Source organism: Labrus bergylta, chromosome 3, assembly GCF_963930695.1.
Source record: "Labrus bergylta chromosome 3, fLabBer1.1, whole genome shotgun sequence".
Classification (NCBI taxonomy): domain Eukaryota; kingdom Metazoa; phylum Chordata; class Actinopteri; order Labriformes; family Labridae; genus Labrus; species Labrus bergylta.
Genome location: NC_089197.1, coordinates 8,163,710 through 8,183,004, shown reverse-complemented (window position 1 = coordinate 8,183,004; position 19,295 = coordinate 8,163,710). Strand labels below are relative to the sequence as shown.

General features: G+C 42.6%; 1 protein-coding gene across 1 annotated transcript; it reads right to left on the bottom strand.

The window, feature by feature from the left end:
- Window positions 1-5,884: 5,884 nt before the first annotated feature.
- On the bottom strand, window positions 5,885-14,553 carry galr1b (galanin receptor 1b). The gene is given in 4 exon segments (XM_020656484.3): window positions 5,885-7,860; window positions 7,862-7,891; window positions 13,045-13,110; window positions 13,698-14,553. Coding segments are annotated over 4 exon segments (1,098 nt in total). The 5' UTR covers window positions 14,400-14,553; the 3' UTR covers window positions 5,885-7,560.
- Between the last annotated feature and the right edge of the window lie 4,742 nt (window positions 14,554-19,295).

Sequence of the window (19,295 nt, the reverse complement as noted above, 5' to 3'; positions counted from 1 at the left end):
CAGCAGTTTCTCATGACTTCAGTTGTCCGTGTTAAGCTACGCTAACAGTTTCCGCAGGCAGCTTCCAGGGTTTTGTGTTACGCTCAGAGTTTTCCCTCTTCAAGCAGAGTTTAAGATTAGCTTGGTTTACTTTTTTCATATGTGTTTGAGGTAAGCTAGGCTGACAGTTGCTCACTGCTGCCAGATCGTTTGCTAAACCAAGAGTTCAGTTAAGCTAAGCTTATCCCCTACAGGACGTTCAGCCTTAAGGTAAGGGACGGTAACATTATTTATTCCCGGACCCCAAAACTTGGGCTAAGCTAGCCAAACATTTTCCAACGGCTGCTGGTTTTTGTGATAAGCTTGGCTAACAGTTTTATCCATGCTAACACTTTCACACCTACACTTAACAAAAAGTTTCAGTATGCAGCTTAGACGACTAGCGGTTTCCCCCCTGCTTCCAGTCTTTGTGCTAAGCTAGTCAAACAATTTCTTTATTCTTCCTTGAGTCATGCTAGCCTTACAGTTTTAGCTTTGCTTCCAGTGTTTGGGATATTCTCAGCTAACAGGTAGGAGTTATTAATGTATTTATTTCAAACACAGAAATACAAATATAATGCTTTAATGAGAATTGAAGAAAGGGATGTTTTTAACAACGGAAGATTACGATTTTTAGCTCGTCCAGTTGAAAAGCCAAGTGGTAACAACACACAGAGATGAAACCAAAGCATCTGATACACCTGAACCCTGGAGGAGAGGAGAACCTTTCCTGGATGTATTAATCCTCACCTGCCCCACAGAGACTCTGCTGTGTGTCCTCAGAGAGATGATCTTGCTGAAGCCCAGCATGCAGAAACCTGCCTTCAGTCTGATTCCTGTTCTCAGGTTAATGGCCCAGCTCAGAGTGAGGCAGCAAACCCTGAAGAGCTCCACAGAGACCAGACCAAAACACAGAGCCATGCCATCCCAGTATGAAGATGACTCCAGGTGGAGGATGTGGCTGAGGATCCCGAAGACCAGGACGCCCTGATAGATACAGAAACATAATGAGGACCTGACTCTGAGTAATAAGAAGGACTGGAGAAGACGCTTACAGACATTAATAAGCCATGAGAGGACACATATTATGAGGACCTGACAACACAGACGTCCTACATCTATTATAGTTCATGGTCTGTGTTGTCGACTGTATGCACTCAAAATGAGACTCACTGAGCCGACGAACAGAGACAACATGAAGAGGACGTTGATGCAGAGGACCAGCAGAAGTCTATCTCTCTGAAAGCGAAGCAGCACTCGAGTCAGAGACGCTTTCTGCAGACCGACGGCACACACTTCCTCTTCCCACAGCGTCCTCAACCTGCACACACACACAAACAAACAAAAAAACACTCATCAAAGGCTTTAAGAATTACTTTCTGAAGTATGTTTTTTATAAAAATAAACTTTAATGTGTATTGTTATCTAGCAGGGTCTCGCCTGTCTCCGTTGGCGTCTGCTCCGTCCAGAGGAGACAGACTGAGCGAGCCGAAGTCCAGCTGTTTCCTGGACATGGACCACATCATAGGAGTCATCCAAGACATGGTGCTGAGGGACAGGAGGCCTGCTTCGTCCAGAGGGCTCCATCTTAACGTTGAACAACCAGCAGATGGTTCAAAAACTCACACAATCCCGAGATCCGACACAGACTATCTAAAGCTAAGACCAGTTTAATTAATCAAAGTGCTGAATCAAAGGTCAACAAGAACTATTTCATCTACAAAATGGGACCTTGAAATCCTGATAAAAAATTATGTCATTCTGAGAAAATAAGTACTATCTTTAAAAATTGATATTTGAGTGTCTACCACTTTCTGAAATCTATTTTCTAAACATGTCATTTGAAAGAAATTAAAGGAGCAATCTTTAACTCTGGCATCTAGTGTTTAAAATAGGTACTGCAGTTCAAATTCAAAACATTGTAGAGAGCTGTCTCCCCCCGCCCCCTCCTCTCTAGAGTCGATGCTCACGCAGGTCACCATGTGGTGGACACTGAAGCTTCAGTGTTTATCCAGCTCTGTATCGGTCTGTAAACCTTTCTGTGTTCTAACCTCTCTCCATTTTTCAAAAAGCATCTCCAATATTGATCCTAGTTTGAGCACGTTTCTGCTCGTGGAGCTTATTAGAAACATGCAGAGGCTTTTTAGGTCGGGTACAATCACTTCTATCTGAACCAGTTCTCTTGCCCGCTTCCATCGCTGCAACACCTGTTGGTTTGACCTGATAACTGCTCTCATATCTGGGAAACCGAGGGGCGGCCAAAACGGCCGTGTGGGGGGGTCTTAAAACCGCCTACCTTCTCTGGTCCAAACCAATCCAGATCATTCAGGACCAGAATCTAAAGTTAGAAGGAGGACATACTGGCTGCTGCATTGTTGTCAGAGAAGTCAGCACTTCAACATAGCATGTTTCCTTAATGTCTGATCATATAGTAAGGTCACTTTATAATTTCATTCTGTAGATATCTTACTGATTGGACCTTTAAGATGAGATGTGTAAACTGAATTGACAATAACAGAGGACAATGGAGTTGGTTTGTCTATCCGAGAGGTTTTAACGCTAATTTTCTGCATTTTACATTTTCCAAACACACAATCTGAACATAAAGACCATCATCACTGAGAGTGCATGAAACGGCCCTGCGCTTACCTTAACCCTTTCTCTGCCTCTGATTGGCTGGAGGGGAAGGTGGGATGGACTTGGGGTTTCCTCCAATCAGCACCCTGGCCTCCCTTACCGTCCATTGTTCTGAGACAGAAACAGATTACTGATCAGTCTATGGATAGGTCGGTGCACACTGTAGGGTGAATTTTCTTATAATCATCAGTTTTGTTTTAATGCAGGAGAAGAGTTATTGATAGTAAGAGGTGTGGCTGATCTGACTGACAGGTGGCATTGTGGCCATGAGGCTTAAGACCAGCCTCAGCTCCAGCTCTTTGCCTAGTTTGAAGTAGCATTTCCAATATGGTGACTGCCATCGCTGGGCTTCAGAAGTCAGCTTTACAAACTAATGGGTGACATCATTGAGAAGACATCCATGTTTAGAGAGTCTATGGGCTGCAGGTATTCCTCCTGGAGGCTGCCGACGCTCCCGCCAGCCTCCAGTAGAGGACAGAGGAATGTCTGACTCCCAGGGAGAAGAGTCTAGAAATGTTCACAGCTCATCTCCATGACTCTGAAGCATCGTCAACAAAAAAAGCAGTTTTAAGAATATCTAACACAAACACTCAAATCCAGAGGTTTGAAAGTTCACAGGTTACAAAGAATTTAACAAACATGGATACTTTAACGTCAGCAGACTGAGAGAGGAACAGGTAAATGGACTCACCTGAAAATATTCAGCTCCACATGGACGCCTCTTTCTGCTGCTGCAACTTTTCAGGAGAACTGGATGTAAACTGGAAACAACCGGAAACTCATCCGACAACAAACACGTCTGTTAGCACACCTGCCTGAGGCCCCCTCCTCAACGGCCGACCTCTCAGCCCAGCCCACCTCGTCCCATCCATTCATGTGATTGGAGAGTAAAGTTGACACAGGTGAAATGATCATAACTGTTAATAATGTGATTTTATTTTGAAAATGTTTTGAATTGTTATTTGACTTTGTCTTGTTTCCCTTCTTGTTTGATTTTTGCAACATGCTTTTTGTTAAAGTTTAATTTAAAATCCATGCAAATAGAGACAATCTACATCAATTTGACAAAAAATAAATATTGTTTATTATTACAATATTAGAATATTGTTTAATATTGTTTATAATATTGTTTACAATATTATAATATTGTTTACTCTTTTTTTAACCAGCTGAGGGCGCTATCTGTTTTTGACTTCTCTTGTTTGACAGCTGCAGCTCTGTTCATTTGAAGATATGTTCCCATGTGTGCTTCACATGTTTTTATTTTATTAAGTGTTTGTTTTAAAATCTCAAAAGGTCGTTTTGTCAGATATTATGGCTGGATGGACGAAAACAGGCAGATACACACACTCCACATCAGGGATACTTATAAAATATGCCAAGTTACATTCTTTAAGGATTAGGGGAAAGCTTTCTGGGGCCCAGTCACATGGGGAGGGTCCAAAAAAAACATAGTCCATCCTAATATTAAGCAACAATAAACACATTTTATTTGACACCTAAATACTCACCATGACCTCTTAAAGGAAGAATGTGCGACTTTTTGATTAAGTAGATGTCGCCCTTGAGCTCCAGCATTAAACCAAAACAAACTGATGTTTGGCCACACCTCCTCCATACTGAAGCCTCCGCTCTCCTCCAGCCAGACACCTCCAACCCCTCTCCACTTGAGTTATGAATTACAACGCACCATAATTAAGCACCATTAAGCGGAAGAGGCAGATAAAATTGTCCTTTGCTTGAGGTTCAATCACCTGTGTCCTGCATTGTTGTGTTAGCATGCTAATGTTAGCGCTCTTTAGTTAGCTCGTAGCTTCATATTGCATGTAAATTGACACAGAATGATCGTGATCTATAAACTCTTAAGTGACATCCAAATAATCAGTGAGTATGTTCTTCTTCTTCTCTCTAGTTCTTGACTAAAACAGCTTTTAAACACAAGGGGAGGAGCCGCCCGTCCCGTCCATGTAAACACGTTTCTCACAACAACACAGCCAGCGGGACTCGAGCTTCTCCCTCATTGTAGACAGTCATGACTCAGAGACACATTTACACAGGATAGACTTGATTTCTGATATATTTATGTGCCTTTAATGCACTAAAACACACTTTTTATTGATTGTTGCTGAAGTAAAATGTGCCCTGTTTCAAAATATAAACACCCTCGCCTTAAAATGATACGAACCTTTTATTTGTAACGTTACCGACGTAAGCTAGCCCAGTGAACTTTACTGTTATACCAGTTATGTAGGCCAGTATAGCCATTTGAGGAGTTAGGATACCAGACAAAAGTAAGAAGAAGAAAAGGAGGCAGCTGGCTCGGGCGTTTGACCCCAACGAGAGCTTGTTAACAAACGTATTTCAGTCGGCTCGGAAGGCTGATGGGAGCCAGGCAGAGGGAGCTTATGTTAGCCAGGAGGCTATAGCGCTAACAGTACTGATCTAATGTGCATACGTTGAGTTAAATCATATCCTGGGTGGGCCCATTCAGCGGGCTTCTCAGGGGCCCAGGTATTTCTGTGGATGGCCCTGAGTGGTGTCATGGGAATAAATCAGTCGACATCCGACAAACAAGACTTCATGTAGTTTTTGAAGGTCCAACATTCACATTTAAAAAAAAAAACTTCTTTTGCTTGTCATTGTGAATTTATGTAAATTTGTATATGTGTGAACCACCAACCTGCCGAGGGACTACAGATGGAAATGAGCGTAAGGCTTCAATCTGCCATATTTACATGTTTATGTTCATAAAGTGCACTGCCTCTATTTTAAATAAATTAATAAAAACATTTGTCTCTATGTTGATCCTGTCCTCTAACCGTTTAAGTAATGTTTTAGACAGCGACACAAAAGATCATCATTCCTAATTCTAATGTTTAACTTGCATGTATGTATGTATGTGTGTGTGTATTTCTCGGCCTATGTTTGTGTAGCATGTTTACTAGACACAGTGTAAAAACGAATTTCCCCTCACAGGATTAATAAATTAGGCCGACGGGTAGTGACGGAGCTGGACACAATGTAAAAACTAGGGCGACGATCGCTCACCAACAATCTCCTTGGTGTGTCAGGGCCTTTAGACATCCAAATCTTTGAATGGATAAATGAAAGTTGTGTTTGCAGTTTGCTGTTGAACGTATCATCTGACACCTAGGAGTGAAAAACATGTAAAATACCTTTATATAGAAATAATGCATCTTCTCACTGATAGACTGAAGAGACATCGGTGTTAAGTTCAGTCTGTTTAATTAGCAGCTAAAAACTCCTCACAGAAGCGTAAATATGTACAATTCATTAATTTATCTTTAGTAATCAGTCTGTTACATTTCTAAATAGTCACTTAAATATATAAACTCAGGCCGGTTCATTGAGACGGCTTTAAAACAATCTATACATTTCATATAAACAGGAAAAATGATGCACTCACAAGTCAAGACATCTGACTTCTTTGTGTCTCTGATGAGTGGGTTGGAGAGGAATGTGGATAAAACTTATTTAACTGTAATTATTCTGGAAACATGGCTGATGTCTTTGAGCTCATCACGTTTTGATTAATCCTTCAGTTTTCTGTTCAGTTAGAAGCACAGACTTTTCACAGATACAGTTAGCAGCTACATAAATGTCCTGATGTCAAGTGATACACATCATGCCATAAAACCTTCAATCTTGGAACCCATCGGCTATCGTCTTACAATGTCTCCAGGTGGACTGGAGGGACTTCTTGGCCAAGACTATAGATGGACGTAGTCTCAGTGATGTCATCCATTGGTTTCTGAAGAGGCGTTTTGAAGCCTAACAAGGACCATTTTAGAAATCATACTCCACCTAACGCGGGGTACACACTACAAGATAATCGAGCAGATTTCTGGCCTGATTCCCTCTTCCTACAAAAGTCTGCAAAGGCCAGATTATCTGATGGTTCCAAATGTTTCCTCGTCAGGTTCTCATGTGGTGTGACGTGCGTTAAGAGTGATTTTACCCTCCCTAATCTGCTCAGAAGACGATCAGGGCTGTCCTGATTTGAAATCTTGAATAATAATTTACTTGTTACTTATTAATTGTCACGTGGAACGGAACAATAGCCAATCAGGAAGCAAGCTGACTAAAGCAGGAAGCACAACAAATGTAACCATGGCAACGAAAGCAATCGCAAAGCATAAAGTTAGGTGGAAGTCAGAAATGGTTCAACTGGTTGATTTGTGGCAACAATATGAGTGTTTATACAACAAACCTCAATCCAACTGACAAGGAAATGAGTTTGTATAATTTGTATGACCAGGTATCTAACAGCTAGCCACATTTAGCTTGACCATCATGTTTGTTTACGCTTAAGCGACCGCGCAAGATTACATGTTTTGAGAGTGGAGACTCTGGTTGTTGGTAAATGAGTCTGAGTGTGAGGTGTGCTGAGATGGTCGCCTCGTTGCTGACCACACACTATAAAAACTGAACCGTTAAATCTGTCATGATTTGTCGTCATGTGTGGACTCTAACATTTTCAAAAATATTTGAGATTTTGAAACTGTATGGTACCAGGCTTAATATTCAGTTGATCTAGTAACAGACAAAGAGGCGGAACCTGCTTTCAGGATATCTGTTTCAAGACGTTAGTTAAAGCTGCCGATGGGTTCCAGGATTGCTTTATGCCAGATGCGTTCTGTCCCTTTTTGTTGTTAGTGACTGTTTCTCTTCACAGTCAAAGCTCACTGAAACATGACACTGCTCACACTGCTCACGCTACAGACAGAACCCAGAAGTGTTCTGATACTAACATCCATCCTGTGCCCACAGATATCAGTAAGTACAGTCAGCCAATGATCACGTCAAACACAGCTCTCCTGCTCGTTTTCACCAGAAAAAAACAATCGTGCTCTCGTCATAAATCTGTTTATCCTCCTCCATCCTTCAAATGTTGGAGGTGGAGTGTGTGGTAGAGTGTGTTGTCGAGAAGTTCTCCGTGCGGAAGCGAACCACCTTGCTGTTGGGGGGCGTCGAGTACAGAAAGCGGCAGGTGAAGACTTGACGGCAGGCCTTGCGGAAGTTCTCGGACAGGAAGGCGTAGAGGACGGGGTTGACGCAGGAGTTTCCATAAGACAGGCAGTGGGAGACGATGCGAAAGGCGAAGGAGGCGTCATTCAGGGGAAAGCGGCCAAACTCCACCCACATGGCGATGATGTGATGGGGCATCCAGCAGATGGTGAAGGCGGGTGACGACCAGGAGAACTGTCTGAGCCGTCTGAAAGAAAAAACAGAGGAAATATCAGACTGAATGTGACCTGAGTGTTGTTTTTGATAAATACTTAAACTGAAAAAAAAAACCCTCAAATGCTGCCGAAATATCCCACAAATACTGATAAGATATGCCCCAAAAATGTCCTGATTCTCAACCAAATATTGCACAGGTTCAGAGCTGTGCACAAGTCTGATAATCCAATTGTTAGTTATTACAAAGGTTCATTTTTTTTTTACCATTTTTAATGCGGGCGTCAATTTGAAAAACGATTATTAAAACCTTTAAATATTATGCAAAATCCACTTCACCATGTTTCTCTAACACTAATATGTGTCTCTAGTCTGTCTACAAACCCCCCAATGATGAGAGAAGTCCATCCTCTCCGTCTTTTGCTTGCTCCACTTTTTAGAAAATGTGTGCTCGAACAGGCCGTTTGGAGATTTTCCCTTCATGACATCACAAAGGGCAGTAACCCCTCCCACAGCTAGGTGTTTGTTCTGCCCTCTGAGTCTGCCTTCTCACCGTAAACAATAGGGCATGGAGCGAGAAACACTGAGACACCCAAGCCCTTCCAGAGAGGGGGCGTGGTCAGACACAGCTCATTTACATATTTAAAGGTACAGACACAGAAACAGCCTGTTCTGAACAGGGCTGAAATAGAGGAGTTTATAGGCATGAGCAAATACAGGATCAGAGTGGATTTAGAACAAGACACTTTACACACATGTTTTGGGCAGCTCTGAGACTTATCTAAACTTGTTGGAAATGAGACCTTTAACATTCACATTAAGAATGGCTATGTTAACTGGTGATTTTGTTTAACCTGAAATGCAGAGGTACTAATTAAAAAAACTGTAAAGACGCTCCTCATACTGACCAGGTTCTCCTGAGTACTGTACAGGTTCTCTCCAAACACTGTGTAAGCACAGATACTGATTAGTTTGCTCTTACAATACCCGCCTCAGAAAGCACTCTCCAAATATTTGCAAGATTTGCTCACCAAACACTCTATAAACAGCCTCATAAATATTCCACCAATGGCTCATAAATGCTCTAGAATCCACACTCCCAGGAAAGTAGAAGAGATTGTGTTTGTGCGGCCCTGTTCTCTCTGTTTCTACCTCTACCTGCTGCACACCTGTTCTCTCTCTCTCTCTCTCTCTCTCCCTCTCTCTCTCCTTGATTCTCCCTCCTCTTTCCCCTGTTGCACACCTGAGTTCAATCTGTGCTCACGGAGGAGGAGGGGTATTTAAAGGACCCAGGAATGGCAGCTCTCTGGCACACGCACACTCTGGGCAGGAATGTGGTGAGGAGCTTTTGTTCCCAATTTCTACTGTTTTCCCCCATGCCTGTAAAGATGGTTTTTGTAAATTTAGTTTGTTCTGGAGATCACTGGTGGTCTTGTTTTTGGTCTTTTGGTTTCTTTTCTTCTTAGGTAGTTTTAGGGCAGGTGTCGAAAGCGATGGAACCTTCCATCTTTGTTCTTTTTGGCCGGGTCTCCATCCCCTATTTTTTTCTTTTAATCTTTGATAACTTTGTGGCAGTATTCACATTGAATAAATCTTGGGGTGGAACTTTAAATCTGTGTGGCTTCCTTGTATGTTTTCGGTCTCCATGTTTTGAGCCTTGGTTTGATTATTTTGCTCCAAAAGGTCCTAACAGCCCAATAAACTTTGTCATCCGCCTCCTGTTGTCCATCAGGAATAAAACGACCTGCCAAAAGAAACGTTTCATCCTGTCTGCAGAAGCCCATAAACAAGATCCAGATGCAGCTCCCCCCCTTCTCCAACAACCCCCTGATGTACAAAAATAGTGTCATGACACTCCACAGACACTCTACAAAAATGAGATTGTAAAAAAAGCCATGACACTCCACATACATTACATGTGCTCAAGGTTTAAGTGCAGGTGGATGTGTGGACTGATGGATGAAGTGAGAGCTTCATAAACCAAACAGAGAGAAGGGGACAGGAGGTGGACGAGAGTCTGTCCACTTCAGATGAGCAAACATCGAGCTGACGGAGACGTGTTCACTGACAACCCCCTTTAGGTTTTTATAACTGATGTTTAAGTTCAGAAAGAATGTGTTCCTGCCATGTGATGAACATCGCTACAAGTCTATATGATAACAGAGTGAAACTTTTACTTGTTTTCTTACACAGATTAGGGAGACCCTTTCTCTTAATCAATCTTTCATCTCTTTCTCAGGCTGTAAACGAAGGGGATGTGTTGCAACTTGAAGCAACTTTGTAAGTGCCTTAAACCTGCATTCTTTGTAATCGCCACCAGGGGAGTCTCTGAAGATGAATCCACATCCTCAGCCAGGCTCAGTTATGTAATACGCCTGGCTGAGGATGTTGTACCTTTGGCTCACCTTCTTCATTTTTTCATGTTTTATTTTATTTCACTGCTAAAAAAAGGATTGCACTGTCTTAACACAACCATTAAACACCTTGGACATGATTTACTGCGAGGAGGGGGATGTGTAAACACTGAAACAAAACGCCAGTGTCATACAGTGAAAATGTCTGATTGTCTCCACGGAGAGCTCGGACTGTTTCTGCTGACTGAACTTCAGTCGCTGTATCTCAGAGTCAGACTGCGAGGGGAATCTCCTCTATTCTTAGTCCCGCTGTCTAAATATTTACCCAGCAGCCTTTGTTCCTGCTCCACTGACCTGAGGAGCGGCAGATACCTGCTGTAAACTGTCTCCTGCTAACTGATCTGATCTGCCGTAACAGGACGTCTGCACACTGTCGCCCGTCAACAAGGGTGGCCTCTCCAACGCCATGCTCTCAGTCCGAGGCTCGGCCTGCTGATTTCGCCCGCCGGCTGTGACAGGAACGAGCCGACATGTTGAAAATTCGGAATGGATCGGCTGGAAGAGCCAAGGTATTGACGTCACACCGCTTCCGCTAACGAATGCATGCATTTAACCAACAGATAAAACCGATAAAATCCCTCAAGTGGGTACAGTCCTCAGTGGAGGCTTGAAGCAGACATTCATGGTTATGAAGGTTCAATGACTCGCTGTGTCTGTTGTACTCTGCTAATTCAGTGCACACAGCACTGCACAGCGGGGCCTCATTTGTCAACAGAGCTGTCAATCATGGCATTTTATTTCGTTTATAGCACATATTACTAAAAAGAAGAAACGTCTCAGGAAAAAGATGACTTGAACACAAAATTGTTGAATATTAACACTGGGTTTGAGAAAAATCGATCTGAAGTGTTAACAAAGAGGAGGCGGGGCTTATGACTTCTACTGCAGCCAGTCAGCAGAGGGAGCTCTAAATCTTTTGACTTCACTCCAAGGCGGACCATTCTTCATCCATCTTTATATACAGTCCGTTGTCTGTGCTCACCATACCTGGCTCATTGGCTCAATTTGTGTTTGTTGAGGCACTGGAGTCAGAATTGTTGTCAGCTAATGAATGAGCCACAGCTGCAGACTGTAAGGCTTTGATAACTTGTCTTTTTTGATCACCACTCGCTCCTTTCAGTACAAACCTCTTGTTCAAATTTGGTCCAACATGGCCATGACCAAAATCCCAAACTCCAGTTGTTATTTACACATTAATTTAATATATTCCATTATTTTACATTATATTCCAAAAAACTGATTCTTTTTATGACTTCAAGTAGACCTCAATGCCTCTTCTTTGCATTTTAACTCAGCGTCTTCTTCCTGTTTCCCTGTCCTGATTGGAAAATAGAGAACTTCATTTCCAGATCGCTGGTATGGTTTCCGACTTGTGATTGGGTTGGCAGATTACATCCAGCATGCAACAGAGTCACAGATCAGCAGGATGATTAAATGATAAAAGCCCACTGACAGTCAACGTGACTCCACGCTTCCATCATCATTTTCATCATTATCTCTTTCATCATTGGATGACCACAGACTCGGACGGAACGCTGCAGGCTGGATCTGTAATGACATTAATTTGAGGGCTGTCTTTGGATAATTGAAGAATACCATCTGGTACACTTTAGGAGCCACTATTCAGTCCCTCCAGGAAGTTGCGATGTTGCGATCCCAACAATTAACGCAAATTCAACCAATCCCGGCGAATTCTGTGCGACCTTGCAATTTTGTCCAATCACCGCAATTTGGTTCGGTGACCAATTTGACTAAACTCACTTCCCTGTTTACATATGCAGATGCAGACATGTCCAACACAAACATCACATATTTACCTACAAAAACTACAGCTAAGGACCGTGCAAGGCTTTTTTTGCACCCCGTGCAACGTTGTGGTGGAACACAAACGAAACAACATACAAGACATAGCACAGTGACAGAGGCTGTTGCATCCGGTCCGATTGCAAGTGCTGAAAGAAGCAAGGCGAGTTAAATAAATAAGTATGGATAGAGCTTGTATGATTGCGAAACAAACAGTGTGTGTGTGTGCGTGCTCGTGTGTGTGTGTGTGTGTGTGTGTGTGTGTGTGTTCGTGTATTCATGGAAGAAGTTAGGAATACAAAGTCGTAAAATGTTTAAAGTGGTTTAAAAGCTTACGGCAAAATATTAATTTGGATGTGTAATGAAATCAGATGAAGAGTGTGTGTGTGTGTGTGTGTGTGTGTGTGTGTGTGTGTGTGTGTGTGTGTGTGTGTGTGTTTGTGTGTGTGTGTGTGTGTGTGTGTGTGTGTGTGTGTGTGTGCAAAATCAGGCATTTTTGGCCACAACAATCCCCAAAAAAGTCTGTGAAATCCTGGAGGGACCGACTATTCCACCGTGCACAGGCGCTCACCCGACCTGTAAGAAGCAGCAAAGTGGCCGTTTCAGCCGAGACAGCCAAACCAAACCCTAAGCCTTCAGCATCTTCTCTAGCTCACCTGCCCAGAGCTACCTGTCTCCATCAACTCCACCTGACTCCAGCAACCTCATCAGACTCAAGCTCATAACCAACTCAGCCACCTCACAAGTACATCAACCTTACACCAGCCTACCTCTCACCTGACATCGGTAACCCCACCCTGCTCCACTAACCTTATCTACCTTGGGCTCACCTGTGCTAAGCAACTTAACCTTCCTCAAGCAACTGCAACTTCAACTGAAAAAAGTATCCTTACCCCGCTCTAGCAACCTCGCCCAACATAAGTAGCCAGAGCAGAAACCGATAAACGATCGATAAACCGATAACAGATACCTTTCTTTTGGAGCGTTCAGACTTCTTGGACATGTTCTTCATCTTTTTATGAAGATGAAACAAAACCTGAAAAGAACAAATATCACACTGTGAATTAATGAAAGGTCAGTGACAATCATTTAAAAGTTACAGGAATATGAACATGACTGACAGCAACAGTGACGTTAAAGTGACAGTAATTGACAGTACCTGACATTAACTCACGCTTGCTGCTGCTTAACTTAGTGAAAACGAAGGTGACCTTAAAGTCTTTCGTCTTTAAAGTGACAGGTGCTTCTGTGCTGCTGATGAGGGGAGGACATACTGCCCACTATTTGGATATAAGGTTTGACTGTTTTCACGCAAACCCAAGAGGTAAATGAAAAAAAAAACATATTTTACATGACCATTTAACTTCAACTTAAGAGTCACTGTATTGTTATTTCATGTTTAATGTTTTTTTTTTACCAAGTTTAATGTCAACCTTTACCTCTTATTTTGAAACTTCTCACCGGTAGTCCTATTTGTCTGTCTCCATGCGCTTGTTTTTTACGCACAGATTTTATGACCAGCAGGACTTTGAGTGCGCCCTTTGGTCCCCTGTTATTAGTCTGCAATCTACTGCAGCAGGGAGTCAAACATTATCCTGTTAATTTAGCACTTTATCAACTCACCTTGGCGTAGCAGCAGCTAATGAGCAGCAGCGGCAGCAGGTACCCGATCACCAGGATGGTCACCTTGTAGGCGGGCTTGGAGGCTCCGGACCACCTCTCCCAGCAGAAGGTACTGTTGGGGGCTTTGGGGTGATTCGTGAGGATCTGGTGCTGCGCCACAGGCACCGAGCACACCAGAGACAGTGTCCAAATTACGCACACTCCAGCCAGCGCGTTTCTGCGGCTCCTGACGCACGCAGACTTGTTGGAGAGCACCACGGCGATGTAGCGGTCCACGGACATGGCCACCAGAGTGAAGATGCTCACCAGCATGCTGACGGTGAAGAAGTAGTGCCCAAACTTACAGATGAAGGCTCCGAACACCCACTCCGGCAGGGAGTAGATGGTGGCCTGGAAGGGGACGCAGAAGAGGAGGAAGCTGAGGTCCGCTACACTCAGGTTCAGGATGAAGATGTTGGTGGGGCTGCTGGAGGGCTTCAACCCTCCTCCTCCCCCGCCGCCCGTGTACCTCACCTTCCCGATCACCACCATCACCAATGAGTTCCCCACGACCCCAACCACGAAGATCAGCCCGAAAACCACCGGCACGATCACCGCCTCCGGCCCGGCCCCGCCGCTCTCCGCCGCGCTGCCCGCGACCTCGGACCGGTTCAACTCTGAAAGTTCAGCCCAGCCGGAGGAGTCGTTTCCCGGCGGCAGCATGTTGGAGCTCCGCGGCTGGAGCTGGAGGTTAGAGCAGAAGGTGGAGGTACCCGCGACAGAATGAGCCCATGATCCGGATCAGACACGTCCAGTCACAGAGTCCGGACTTTACAGACTGCTGGAGACTCAGGAGAGTTATTGGAGACATGCAATACTGCTTCCTGTCAGGTGCTTTCAAAATAAAACCCCATTAATGACTGCAACAACCATGATGACCTCAACTTTTTCATAGAATCTGGGTCATGCCCCTGTTGATTGACACTGAGCTTCTTATATTCATTTTAAAATAACTTTATTTATATATCAAAAGACGAGCTGAGAAAAACAAGTTCAATATATTCTGAGCTTTCCAAAAGCACGTTTATTATTCATGGTCAACTAAAAGTCTTTGAATGTTTTTTCTTCTTCAGCGTCTCCTTAATATTTCACAGAGTGTGTCATTTTTGTACCGTGTGTAGCACATTTAGGATTTTTGTTTTATTTTGCTGCTCTTTTCTCTTTTAAAGCTGACTCTGGGAGCAACACACACAAACCCCCACCTGTACTGTCCTGTGCAAATATTAAACATCCTGTTTGATATTAGAGCATTTTTATCAACTCAGAAAAGTTCCACCATTAAAGAAAGGTCGTATTGCACAAGAGGGAGTGATGTTGTTTGCTAAACATCAACACTGCTGTTGTTCAGTTGTAGGTGTGCAGCCTTTAAGTCTCCTGACGAACAGCTGCAACGCGGCGGCCATTTGCGTTTAGATCTGTCACGATCCTAATCCTGCATAACTCATATCCTGCATAAATCAAAAATAAAATTCACCTGAGCTGATTTTTTTGGCTTGTACACATGTTAATTTCTGCTGTCAAAACAGACGTGTTACTATGGGAGTGTATGGGACTTCTGGGTGTTTTGGACCAAAGTCAAGTGGACGCTCGAGGAACTGCAGCTTTTTCACTTCATTTTTCAGCACCGGCGGCTGCAGCTCGGTCGTGTCCTACATCACACTCATTCCCTAATCCCTACATAGGGAGCTCTCTGTAGTCGACTATCTAGTCAACTTATTCAGCTCAATAAAACAAAACACATTTTTGAAAAATATTTGCTGTCTCGCCAGCTGCCGACAATGACATCATTGCTGTCGCACGACAGGAACGTGCAGCTGAGCACCGGCCCAGGATCAAAAATAACAGTAGATAACGGCATGCATTCCAGTGATAACTAAAGGTCTGCATTTCTGACATATATTTAAAGACATTTGTGATCCAATACACATTTTTTTTGTGTGCTAACAGACTCTGGTCTCATGCCTGTCATCGTCATTAGGAAACACTGACGTCCTTCTTTTGAAAATCAGATTCTTCATTTCAGTAAAAATGTCTCCAAATATGAACTTTTTGTGTTTCTGCATCGTGTGTTCATGCTGGTCGCTCTTCTGTCGTGCGTCTGAGATCAGTCAGAAGATACTTTCCGCTCGTAAAAAGCTTTGACCCGCAATGCATGCTGGTATTTATTGCTTGGGTTTGTGATCATTAGTTGTGTAAGATGATTTAACGTAATGAGATTTCAGTCTTACAGCCTGTTTTATGATGACATTAAAGAGATTTTGCACAGTAGGTGTGTGATAGAGGAGGAGGTGGTCAGACGACGTGTTGACAGACCACAGAGTTCATTTCCTCTCTCATCATTTATTATATCCGGGATATAATAACGTTTTTATGACTGTGTGTGTGTATGTGTGTGTGTGTATGTTGTAATTGCAACTGTTCATATTAAAGATTTGAGCCATGTTGTGGACTATTACAGTTTTTCTCAGTCGCTTTGGTACATTTGTCAGATCAGAATTGAAATTCTCAAAACTACTTGTTCAATCTTCACACCATTGTGTCACTTGTGCACATCAAAAATGCAGTTTCTCATTTCTTTGAACAAGTTGCAAATGCTTTGGTACATCCATGCATATGATTATGTAAAATTCTCTGCAGTTTCCTACATTATCTATTGCTTATGTCATGTTGATCAAAATGTATTATAATAATGGGTCTCTGTTTAATAGTCTCCCCCCTCACAACATTTAGGCATTAGTTCATTGCATAAGTCTTTACATGCAAAATGGTTGAACAAGTTGTCATAATATGTCAAACATATTTCTATACAGTTCCATTAGACTTTTTTTCTAAATCTGTCCTGAATTGGTAAATTGCTCCCAGGTGAATCTTGACTTTCTCTAACGAAGGGAAATGTGTGAAGCATTAGCTTTCTGTATCGCAATGACATGGTCTGTCAACAAATTACAGTACAAACAGTGAAAGCGTAAATGTGAATCTTGTCCAGTCTCTTGCAATCAATCTCCCACATACACTGAGGTGTAACTTACAATTTACAATAATTGTCATCAGAACTTTAGCCATAGTTTATATCAGAACAGCCCTCCAGAGTACACTGTTATATTGACAACATGACTTAGCAATTTGACTGTCTTATCCGAACACAATGACACAAGGACTTGTCATTCTGATGGCACTGACATGTTCATTGACACAGATATTTACTTTTGAGAGATGAACTAAGGATTTTGAGCAAGAGACTGGCTTTTGCAGGTAATCCATGGTGTTCTGCTATTTGTACGAATTGTTTTGAGAAATGCACTTACTGTTTTGCAAATGTCGAGGATGATTCGAGAAATGTACCAAAGCGACTGAGAAAAACTGTAGTGGACATGACGCTCGATAAGTCCTGAAGTGAAGCTGAAAGCATCACACCTGAAGAGGGCTGTGATTGACAGGTTGACCAGAGAAGACAGACAGATCAACAGACAGACAGACAGACAGAGAGACAGACAGACAGACAGAGAGACAGAGACAGACAGAGAGACAGACAGACAGACAGACAGACAGAGAGACAGACAGAGAGACAGATTGACTATCTCAGAGCAGAAGAAGAAGATGAAGTGATGAACAGGTGTGATCTGTCATCTCAAAGGCGTCTGATTCATGTCCTTATCAGTAGCTAGAGACATGCCGGTTACCATGGAGACGGATCAGGGTGACGACGTGCTAGTTTTGTGTAAGACTGACTCAAGGTCATATCTGCTTGTTTTTGTACAAAAACTGCATGATGAGTAATCAATGAAGTTTATTTAAAGCCGGTTACAGTGACCGTCATCCAGTGAACACCCTCCTGAATCTGTGTGTGAAATCTGGGGTTTCAAATGTGGATTTAAAGTTGTTCTGGTGATTTATTTTTTGCAATAAAAACACATAGATGTCTATATAATTGATGCATTAAAGTTTCTTCATGCAGATAACTCCCTAACGGATATAAAGCGACTTGTTAAATGTGAACTTTCCGCTCTGTTGTTAGGCGTTTTCATCCTGTTAAAAAGACGTCGACTCCTTTAATCCGATTTGTCTTCAAACAAGACGAAGAAACGCGTCAGAGAAGTGAAACTCTCATCACTTCTTTCCAACACTAATGAGCTCTCGGTGTCGTTTATTCCTCCCCTTCTTCATTTCCACACTTCCTGAAACGGAGAAAATGTAATGAATAAAAAAACTAATGAGGATGTTTAAACGAGCGGCTGGAACCAAACTCAGACGCACCAGCTGGAAAGTTTTATGAGTTTTTTTTTTAAATTCCTCTTTCCAGTGGGAGAAAACCAGCTAGCAGCAAGTTAAACAAATATTGACATGTTTTTGGTCATTTGGGGTTTTTCAATGTCCGCATTAGGACTCTTTCGTCTTAAAAACACAAATAGATGCACATACTCTGCCTCAGAAACTGTTTTATAAAGAAGTTGAGCTTTAAATGTAGTTAGTCTGTGACGTTTCTCTGCAGGATTTAACCCTTAAACTACTTAAGATTCACAATTTCATGTATCCTTCTTTTCCCTAATCAACAATAAAGAAGTTTGAAAGAGTTATTGAAAGTGAACCGTTTTCCTGATTGGAAAGGTTTCCTAAAAGAAACTCTCAAAGAACCCAGTACATGTTTGAGTGTTGTGGATTTTATGCTTCATGTTCTGTCTGATCCAGACCAAGTTAAGACCAAGGCAGGGCGAGACTGAGACAAAAGCATATAGCAATGAAAAATCAGATGTGCAGCGGGCATGTCACTTACTTAACGGTAACACCAGGATGAACATAATCAGGGGATAAAAATCAAAGTATAAATGAAATGTTCTTGTTCTTTTGGAAAAGGGGCATTTTTCTTCTAATCAGAGTCAGTGGTGGTCTCGACCGGTCTTGATTTAAGATCAGGAGTCTGCCCACTCTGAGATCGAGACAAGACCGAGTAAAAATGCTCTCGATCCTAAAACTAGAACCTTTGTTTTCTAAACTAGAAAACGGAAGGACACCTTTGAAAAGTGGTCTTGAGACCGGTCTGGAGTACTACAACATAAGCTCCATGTGCTTTACACTGAGTTCCAGAGAGAAGGAGTAACTAAAGACCCCCGCTCCAGACTTTGATCTGATGCTGGTTATGGCTAAAAGACCTCCTGATGAGCTGAGGAGCTGGGTCGGGTTGTAGTTTGTGAGCAGGTCAGAACTTTACTTGAAAGCTGAACCATTGAGAGATTCATGGATTGTAGGATTCTAATCATTAAACATGTCTTTAAATTGAACTAATCTGTCAGTAGAAGAAGTGGTTTCTCAGTTTTTTGATTTCTCTGATTGAATCCAGTGGACAAACATGAGCTTGAATCCCCAGAAAACCTTCCTATAATTGAGACCAACCGGCCAATCACAGAGCTCCTCCACTTGACCCCCCCCCGGCCAATCATTAACCAGCTGCACATGGAACATGGAGCGCCTCAGCTGCTGATAAATCCAACTTTCCCAGACGTCGTCACGATTAAAACTTAAAACCGTCATTAATGTTTGTTTTTCTGTGTGATGTGTGTCAGA